This window comes from Hibiscus syriacus, unplaced genomic scaffold, assembly GCF_006381635.1.
Source record: "Hibiscus syriacus cultivar Baekdansim isolate YM2019G1 unplaced genomic scaffold, ASM638163v2 tig00111013_pilon, whole genome shotgun sequence".
Classification (NCBI taxonomy): domain Eukaryota; kingdom Viridiplantae; phylum Streptophyta; class Magnoliopsida; order Malvales; family Malvaceae; genus Hibiscus; species Hibiscus syriacus.
In genome coordinates this window covers 314,563-324,431 of record NW_024062953.1, presented here as the reverse complement: position 1 = coordinate 324,431, position 9,869 = coordinate 314,563, and the positions used below count along the sequence as shown (strand labels likewise).

General features: G+C 36.6%; 2 protein-coding genes across 2 annotated transcripts; one reads left to right on the top strand and one right to left on the bottom strand.

The window, feature by feature from the left end:
* The first annotated feature begins 2,359 nt into the window (after nucleotides 1-2,359).
* On the top strand, nucleotides 2,360-4,229 carry LOC120150099 (probable receptor-like protein kinase At5g20050). The gene is made up of 2 exons (XM_039162812.1): nucleotides 2,360-2,462; nucleotides 2,519-4,229. Exons 1-2 carry the CDS (start codon nucleotides 2,380-2,382, stop codon nucleotides 3,930-3,932), a joined length of 1,497 nt encoding a protein of 498 aa, XP_039018743.1. The 5' UTR covers nucleotides 2,360-2,379; the 3' UTR covers nucleotides 3,933-4,229.
* A 109-nt stretch (nucleotides 4,230-4,338) lies between these two features.
* LOC120149926 (deSI-like protein At4g17486) lies at nucleotides 4,339-6,579 on the bottom strand. Its single transcript, XM_039162637.1, has 4 exons — nucleotides 6,299-6,579; nucleotides 5,262-5,549; nucleotides 4,819-4,896; nucleotides 4,339-4,697 (listed from the first exon to the last, which is right to left on the bottom strand). Exons 1-4 carry the CDS (start codon nucleotides 6,450-6,452, stop codon nucleotides 4,546-4,548), a joined length of 672 nt encoding a protein of 223 aa, XP_039018568.1. The 5' UTR covers nucleotides 6,453-6,579; the 3' UTR covers nucleotides 4,339-4,545.
* Nucleotides 6,580-9,869: the final 3,290 nt, after the last annotated feature.

Below are 9,869 nucleotides of genomic sequence, written 5' to 3'. Positions count from 1 at the left end.
AGGGAGTGAGAGAAACAAAAGGGTGTTGCCAATTCTTTCTGGCTTTTAATTTGCTACAACTAAACTCTCGTTTTAGGCAAATGGGTAGACATGGATATATAGCTAGGTTTCTTTGTAGCCTTTTGTCTCACCCATTTGTATGTAATCTATACTTGTAACACAGTTTTGTAATAATATTATGTAAGATGCTTACTTTTTCTTTATGTCATGATAGATTATTTAAAATTTTGTAAAATAATTAAGTGTTTTTATTATGTTAATATTCAGTTACTAAATATGACATCAATAATCATGATCTAAATCAAGTATTATGATGTACAAGCACATTGAACATTGAAATATACTTGCATTGATCAAATCGAATCATATGCAACTCTTTTCAATTTTTTCCATCAATTCATCGATTCTTTTGTTCTTCTGTCAATATTTATACTTCAAATATTTTTTTAACAACATTAAAAATATATTATATAATTTTAGAGGATATTTAATTTATTAAATAATATTGCAAATGTGACTTACACATGAAAAAGAAACGAGAAAAATATATAAGAATGTAGTATATGGTTAGAGAAGTAGTTTAAATTCAGATCAATTAGTATGATAACATTATAAATATTTATATTTGAATTTGAATTTGAATAGAAACTCGAATAAATATATTTGATTTAACTCAAATCTAATAATTTTTAAATAAAACTTAAATGATAAAATGATACTCATAAAATCAACTAAATTAATTTTTTTTCGTGTAACATGATTCGACTCAAGAGTCACCTCTAACCCAAACATTCTTTTTAAGGGAGAGAGAACTTGCATGGGGAATGGTGTGACTCGAAGACCTAGTTTCCTTGAAATTATGCATTTATGCTAGGGTGGAAGGGGTAATCCAGTTAGCTGAAAAAACAAGGAGAATAGCAGTGCCCCCAAGATTATCTAGGTAATTGAGAATTCGCTGGTCCCGAAGAAGCATGTGGCTGGGGTAGATTTCCTCTCTTCTACTTTGTTGGTTTTTTAGCTTTTGTTGAAGGAATCAAAGCATGTGATACTTTCTATGAATACATGCTAAGCCTTAGTTTTCATTTGTTTATTCACCTCTCTCCTTTTATACATAACATAGCACACACACTCCTACACCAATGTCAAATTGCAGCATGCTTATTTGTCCTTATCACCATGCTAATTATCTTGATTATCGGGATGATTATCATTTATATCCATGTAAACAGTAGTGAAGCTACACTACCAAAAGAAAATGATGCAAATAACAAGTACTTAAGAAAATAGAAGATAAAAACAAGCAATTCATTATGCGCTTTAAGACATCATTCGAAGAAGATATTCTCGAGCATATCCAAGATGCATGTCAAAACCCTGGATGAAGCATCGAATATGCTTGCGAAGTTGTTCTTTGTTAAGAAGAACGATATGAAGCTTCAATTTGAAGAGTGAGTTATTGTCAGTGGCACAAGACAATATGATGATCTAACAATACTTCTATAAAGTGCAGTCCTTGTACCAATAGATTTTTGAGTTGGATTCAGAAACTCCTATTACTGTTACAAGGATGAAATGAGTCACCATCATGGTTTAAAGCTAGATTTCTAGAGTATTGTTACTACGGTTTTGAATGACAAATCAGCCATCACTTACTGAATTTTGAAAATTAGCTGGTCAATTAGCCTTAGTTGAACAAATTGGAGGAGCCCCATACAATAGAATTGACCAAATGATCACCATATTTCCTTGACTAATTCACATGTGCTTGGAAATTTCAGTACAAGTAGAGCAGCTGCCAATTCTATGGGAGCTGAATGTCAAACTATAGCAGCTTTCCTTTCAAGACTCCTGTTTACTAGTCATGTGCCTTGGCTTCTTACCTTATAATAGTTGAAGTCTTCATTATGACTTTGTATTTCACGATGTGTATGAAAGGCTTGAAGTATAATAGTATAAATGGGAAAATTCCACAGCATCTTGTCTCACAAGTTGTCGTAAAACTTGTCAAACTTTTGGTATATTTGTGTGATCCAAAAGACCTCTAAAATGTAGGGAAAGTGCCTGGTCAACGTTTGTGGATTACCTTATGGGGCCAAAGATCCCTTAAATGGATAGATTAATTCGGTGAACCTTGTCCCCTTCTAGTTAGGTAGCAGGGATGTGGGTCATGCAGGAAACCAGCCAGCTGCTTCTTGAATTGACATAGCCAAAGGATGAGTAATTTTAAAGTGTTCATAATTCATGTATTTAATGGTGAAAGGTCTGCATGAAAAATAATATTCAAACATGACAAATTACTTGTCTTGGGCAGTACGAACCAAAAACTTGACCATTTCTTTGTCGTCTCTTTTGATGAGGATATTAAATAATAAAATCCCCATGTTTCAACATTTGGCTGATCCAAACATAGAACAATTAGCTTTTAGTCTTTGGAATTATATTATTCTAATCAATTCTTACTTTCAGGGAAGTTAACATAGGTTTCTCTCTTCACAACACAAGGAACAAATGAGAGCTAGAAGAGCAAGAATCTCTTGTCTTGGCTTGCTTACTTTCTTGAAGACGGTGATGAAGTTGTAATGGAGGACAAGAAAGCAAATATAATAGCTGCAACAGTAATCACCGGCCTCATCGTTTTTATTATCGTTGCTCGAGTATCATTGAAACTTTCAAGGGCTTTCTTCCTCATTGTAGGGGCAGATATTGCAGTAATCCTTGCAGTACTTGTGTGTCTTGTGATTAGAGGGCGGTATCATCACAGAAGAAAACTGTTAGAGAAGAGGCTGGTATCCGAATGTCGAGAGCTTCGAATAGAGTACAGTTTTCTTCGAAAGGTAGCTGGAGTTCCAATCAAGTTTAGGCACAAGGAGCTTGAGGATGCAACAGATAATTTTCAGGCACTGCTAGGAAAAGGTTCATCTGCATCAGTATTCAAAGGTATCCTTGGTGATGGCACTTCGGTCGCTGTAAAGAGAATCGAAGGGGAGGAGCACGGGGAAAAGGAGTTTAGATCTGAAGTCGCGGCAATTGCAAGTGTGCAACATGTGAATCTTTTGCGTCTTATGGGGTATTGTTGTCTTCCTGGAGGGCCTAGGTTCCTTGTTTATGACTTCATCCCTAATGGTTCATTGGACAATTGGATCTTCCCTAGAAGGGAAAGGGAAACCAGAAATCACCCTGGAGGCTGTTTGGCATGGGACTTAAGGTACAGAGTCGCTATCGATGTGGCTAAGGCACTCTCATACCTACATCATGATTGTCGATCGAGGATATTACACCTTGACGTCAAACCAGAAAATATACTTCTTGATGAGGATTATAAAGCGATTGTGGCAGATTTTGGTCTTTCAAAGTTAATGGGAAAAGATGAGAGTAGGGTCATTACAACAATCAGAGGGACTAGAGGTTATTTAGCCCCGGAATGGCTCTTGGAGCGTGGAGTTTCAGAGAAATCTGACATCTACAGCTACGGAATGGTTCTTTTGGAGATGATCGGAGGTCAAAGAAATGTTAGTCTTATCGAAAATGGCACCGATAGGTCTCAGAGGAAATGGCAGCTCTTTCCTAAAATTGTGAGCAAAAAACTAAAAGAAGGAAAATTAATAGAAGCTGTTGATCAGAGGCTGGTTGAAGCAGGAGAGATTGATGATAGACAATTAAAAAGAATGGTTTATGTAGCTTTGTGGTGCATACAAGAGCGGGCGAAACTGAGGCCAAGCATGGCACAAGTGGTTGAGATGCTTGAAGGGCGTGTTATGGTAGATGAACCCCCTGACACTCAAATGGTTGTTGTTGATTTGTTATCCATAGATGAGGAGGATATTGACTATCATCACCGGCCAAAAATCGCTGTAATCGGATCGGATGTAGACTGCAACATTCCTACCTCAACTTCATCTTCTTTTTCAATGTCTGTACTATCCGGCCGGTAGCTCCCTCTTATATGATCATTGGTTGATTCAGCTAGAGGGTCCTATCTTTTTTTTATTATACTTATTGAAGCAGAATCCTTTATTCTGCCATTAATTCCTCAACCATTTTCTTTTTACTAATGTTGTTTAACCTAAGATAAGATGAGGCATTGACACTGCCGTCTGCCCTTGGTGAACTTCCCTTGGCAACTTTCTGGTTTTCACTTCAAACCCAGTTTTCTGCAGAAAATTGGATTTGATCTTCCGGAAGATCCTCTCTGAATAATGCCTTTAAAATAATATGTTTACTTGGTCAAGTTACCCTAAGCCAAGAAGAAAGAAACATAACAAAAGAATAGCTTTGAAAGGTCCATTAAAGAAAAACCAAGATAAAAGAACCTGCAAATTACTAGCTGCATCTAATTTTTATGCAACGAAATAGTACACTAGTACAAAGCATTAACAACAAACTATATTTAGATTTTTAGATTCTTCTGCTCAAATAAATAACCATGGGGGAAATGAAGACACCAAAAAATTGAAAATAATTACATCAAATGAAAGGCATGCATGCATTTTAAGCTCGGCAATTCTGCTCCCAATTTGGTTTAAGGCTGCCATAAAAACCCTTCTTCTAAGGCAACTTGCAACTCCCTTGGGCTTCTCTAATAAAAGCTATTTCTGAAATTCCATCTTTCGATGCGAGCAAGTGCTTCTCTTGATCTGTGTCATCAGTTTCAGGTGAAATGCGGGGGGTGGAAGTTGAGGCAGATTCAGTTCCATCTTCTGGAGGCAAACAGCCAAAAGAAAGCAAAAGAAAGTTCAATATTAGTATAGTATCACAAAGGGGTGTAAATGGCAAGTTCGATTTTTTGAAAACCAACCCAAGAGATGTAGCGAAGCATACCTATGTCGTGGTATTCAGGCAACTCCTTCACTTTAGTTACTTGAAGGCTTTCAGGAAGCAAACAGCTGCAAAATGAACCTACATTTTTGACAAATCATGAAATTAACAATTTCTTTTACGTGTTTTCCTTTTTCAAGAACAAGCCAGGTATTAAATAATATGGATGATGAGAAGTAGACTGAATGACAATCGATGTTTAGCCTCCTCCTAGTGATTGTTTTCCCTTGAATGGAGGGTTAAGAACCAGCATCAACTACCAAAAAAAAGTAGCCACAAGCATAGCCAATTCTTCAGGCTCTACCCAGAAAAAGATCTAAGCTCTCGCATGATGTAAGGAAGAGCAAGGAATTGATATCATCCAATGTCCCAGACAAAAATGTGTGCATATATAAAATATGTGTGCCTACAAAGAATGTGATAAACAATTGGACGGTCCAGCATACCTAGTCGAGCCATCCGGTTCACCCATCCAGGGATAGATTTGCCCGTCAATCTATGTGCCATATCATCTGTAAAGTGATTACAGTTCTTGGAGATGAGGTGGTAGGTATCTCCATGATATTCAGAAGCTACATCCTTGATAAATGTTCTGAATTCAGAGGAAGGCATGTTTATGCGTCCTAATGGGAAGGAACATCGATAGATAAAACCAGGGCAGCTTCTTGGCTCCACTTCAAAAACTCCACTAATTGGAAAATCATGGGCCCCAAACCCATACTCTTTCCCATGAACTGTTCATAAATATCAAGATAGATACTTCAGTTTCTTATATCAGAAAAGATTATCAACATACGAACTAAAATTCATGTCATGTTGCAAGAAAAAGGCCTAAATTGGGAAGAACGACTTTAACAATAAGCTGTTTTATTTCAAGCATGAGAATGTGCTGCATTTCAATCCCAACAAATAACAAGAAATGCCTAATCAAATATGTTATTACTCCACAAAACATATAAAACCCCGATGAACAGTAATTAAAAAAATAAGAAGAGAATATTTCAAAAACGAAAAATATAGGCTCTTGCCGTCATGCATTCCCAAGATTTAACATACAATTATTTTTCTTTTACCATCTTATCATGTCAAGAACGAAACATCTTTGCACTAAACTAATCTTCCTCCAGCTCATATACCAACAAAAGGTAAAGGAAAACCGGAATCCATTGTGTTATTACAAAGATTTAAGTAAGCTTCAAAGGAACTTTCAATGAAATTATTCTATTCCCACTTCCTCCTATGAAAAAAATTATTTCATAAAATAAAACCCTAAGCTACATATTATAGATGATCACATAAAATCAATTAAAAATAATTCAGCAGACCCGTATCTGTTTTCTATTAGAAGAAACCAAATTCTTCACGCTGAAGCAATAGGGAGCTACATTAACCAATACCCACAATCTATAAAAATTTCGATTAAAGAAAATCCATAAAAATAAAAACTAAAAACAAAATGAAAGGGTTAAGAAGAGGGACAAACCTTCAATACCGGAGTGGTAAATCCCGAAACCAAACCAATAAGTGTAATTATTGTAAGGAGTGAGATCATACACATTCAAAATCACATCGCTTTCATTGTGGTTTCTCGCAATTTGATTCCCAGAGCTGGAATCTGAGACTTTCGCTGTCCCCATTTTCTTTACCTTTATATTAACACACGCACACAAGAAAGGTATGCCAAAGAAAAAAAAATCCCTATTTCCCAATGAAATATTTTCCTTGTTTCGTAGTATATTAGTATGTTAGAGCGAAAGGCTCAAAGGTGTATGAATCTGTTGAAAGCTGATATATTGTTTTTGTTTTCCTGAGGAAGTAGACTAGAGAAATGGAAAAGTTGGGGAATTTTTTTAAGTTGGCTACGATTGTTTGCAGCTTTACGGAATGTTGAAATTATAATTATAGATTTAATAATAGAGAAAATAACCTCAGTAACAAAAAATATCTTATAATATACGATTTTAACTAATTTTTTTTGGATTTGTCAAAATGACCAACTAAATCGTAATGCGATCGATAATTCGCAACGCGATCTCCGGTATCGCAAATCAGTTTCCAGATTCGCAACGCGATTCTGACTATCGCATTGCGATTTCCCAAATTCGCGTTGCGATTTTCCTAATTCGCAATGCGAATACGTAAATCGCAACGCGATTAAGTAAATCGCAATGCGAATTAGGAAAATCGCAATGTGAATACGTAAATCGCAATGCGAATCTGACTATCGCAATGCGGTTTACATAGCGCCATTCTTATTAACGCGTATTTTTTTTTCAAATTCCAAACACGAATTTTTTCTTAATATATCGGAAACTGAATCGTCCACAATAATCGCAACTCATAACCTCAAACCTAAAATCACAACACTCAGTCTCATCTCCATCTCTCACTCTCTCCGGCGAAATCCGTCCCCATCGCCGGCGAAATCCCTCACAACCATTCACGGTTAGAAATCCCTCACAATCATTCAGAAATGGAAAATCAACCTCCGAGTGTTAGTTTTTTTAATTATTTTTATTTTGAAATTTTTGCATTATTTTAGGTTTTTCATATTGAAATTGATGATAAGTTTACTGGTAATTTCAATAATAGATTAATAATTTCACTTAGATTTCTTATTAAATTCATTCGATTACTGCCAATACTGCTAAATTGTTTAGTATTTAACCCTGTGAAGTTAGTATTTGTCTTTGTTTTGTCTTTTGGTTGAAGTAATGCAGAAGAAGAATAGTTTCGAGAATGAAAATCGCAACGCGAAAATGACTATCGCAACGCGAAATGAAAATCGCAACGAGATAATCGCAACGCGAAACCAAAATCGCATTGCGATTTTCATTTCGCGTTGCGATTCTCTCGTTGCAATTTTCATTTCGCGTTGCGATTCTCTCGTTGCGATAGTCATTTCCGCGTTGCGATTTTCATTTTCTCGTTGCGATTTTCATTTCAACCAAAAGACAAAACAGTGTTACAAATTTTAGTTTCAAGAATAAACTACTATTTATGTTTATTGTTTTTGGTATATCTTCACAGTGTAGTTTTTGGTATATCTAACTTGGTATGTTTATTGTTTTTGTAGAAATTTTTTTCGGCTTCATTGACATTAAGGAATAAAGTTAGCATAGCCACTACAATTGCTTCGAAGCTTTCACCTGCACAAAGAAAATTGTTTGAGGAAACCTGCTTCGGGCCATGGCTGAGAGTACAGCATCCGGGTGGAGATGCTAATTTTACCCATTTGTTGCTTCAGACCATGACTAGCGATCTACCCGACAGTATACAACGTGGTGAGGAAGAGATATGATTTCATTTTCCACCGGCGTATACTTGTTTTGGGCGGAAGGAGTTCTGCTTAATCACTGGTCTACGATTCGGACACGATGATGTAGGCCGGTACACTCGTCATATCACCCGCCCATCATGGTTATCCAGGGTTTTTCCTGATGAGTCAATAGAGAAGCCGAACTTACACGTCGACGACCTGAAGAAATTGTTTAATAAGAAAGATGGTTTTACTCGGATGAATGACGTCGATGTTGTCCGAGTATGCCTTCTACTACTTTTGTATGCCGGCTTTTTAGGCAGAGAGGCCAGACAACCTATTCCTCAGGAGGTAATATTATTGGTAGAGGACCTAAATGCATGGAATTTGTTTTCGTGGGGTTCGTATATATGGAAAGCTACTTGGACTAAGTTGTCGTCTGCCTTTGATGACCGCAAAAGTTTGCGGGGCGATGGGTCGAAATACACTTTGTCAAGCTTTGTTTGGGCCTTTAAGGTAAGAATTTCTATATAATGTTTTCAAAATTATAATTAATTATTTAACAATTACTAATGTTTGTTATTATATTGTTTGTAGATTTGGATATTCGAGGCTTTCCCCAGCATGCGAACATATGCATTAAAAACCTCAAATGATATTCCTAGGGCTATTTCCTGGAAGAGGAAACGTCTGTTGGATTGGGAAGACTTAATACCATATGCGACAATAAATAATGTAAGTTAACACAAATACTATCATATATAAACAAGTTATTAATAGTAGACGTTTAACTTTGTTTGAGTTTTTATATTTTTAGGAGGCCAACACTCCATTAATGAGACTGACACCCACGGAGGCTGAGCTTGCCACTGATTGGTGGCAAGCTAGTCAGCATTTTCTTGATGGTACGAATGATGAGCAGCCTCCACTTCCTCCACTTCGAGAGCCATCACCTCACCCAGAGCCATCACCTGATCGACCCGACTATACACCTCTACAACGAGAGCCATCACCTATCCCATCACATCATCGAGCCTCTTCTCCACCATCACCTCATGATAGGCGACCGACAAAGATACCACGACTTCTATCTCCCTGTTCTCCACCTCCACGGGATGAGTCAAGGGAGTTACGTGATGAGATCAATGCCTTGCGTGAGGAGATCGGTACTCTACGCGATAACGATGGTGCATGGCGTGTGGAGGTGTCTACTTTACGTGGTGAGGTTGCCGCTCTACGTGAGATGGTAGTATCGTTGCAGAATGAGGTTCATACTCTACGCAACGAGTTCCATATTTAACTTGATGATAAATTTACTCGTAATTAACCATTTCACTTAGATTACTTAGTAAATTTATTCGGTTGCTGCCAATACTGCTAAGCTGTTTATTAACACTGTGAAGTTAGTATTTGTCTTTTGGTTGAAGTAAATTTATTCGGTTGCTGCCAATTCTGCTAAACTGTGTATTCTTTAACACTATGAAGTTAGTATTTGTCTTTGTTTTGTCTTTTGGTTGAAAGTAAATTTGTTCGGTTGCTGCCAATTCTGCTAAACTGTGTATTCTTTAACACTGTGAAGTTAGTATTTGTCTTTGTTTTGTCTTTTGGTTGAAAGTAAATTTGTTCATTTGCTGCTAAACTGTGTATTCTTTAATACTCTGAAGTTAGTATTTGTCTTTGTTTTGTCTTTTGGTTGAAGTAATGCAATCCATTCAAGTTTCAATTTGCAGAAGAAGAAGAAATAGTTTATTCTTGAAACTAATTTAGTAACACTGTTTTGTCTTTTGGTTGAAAT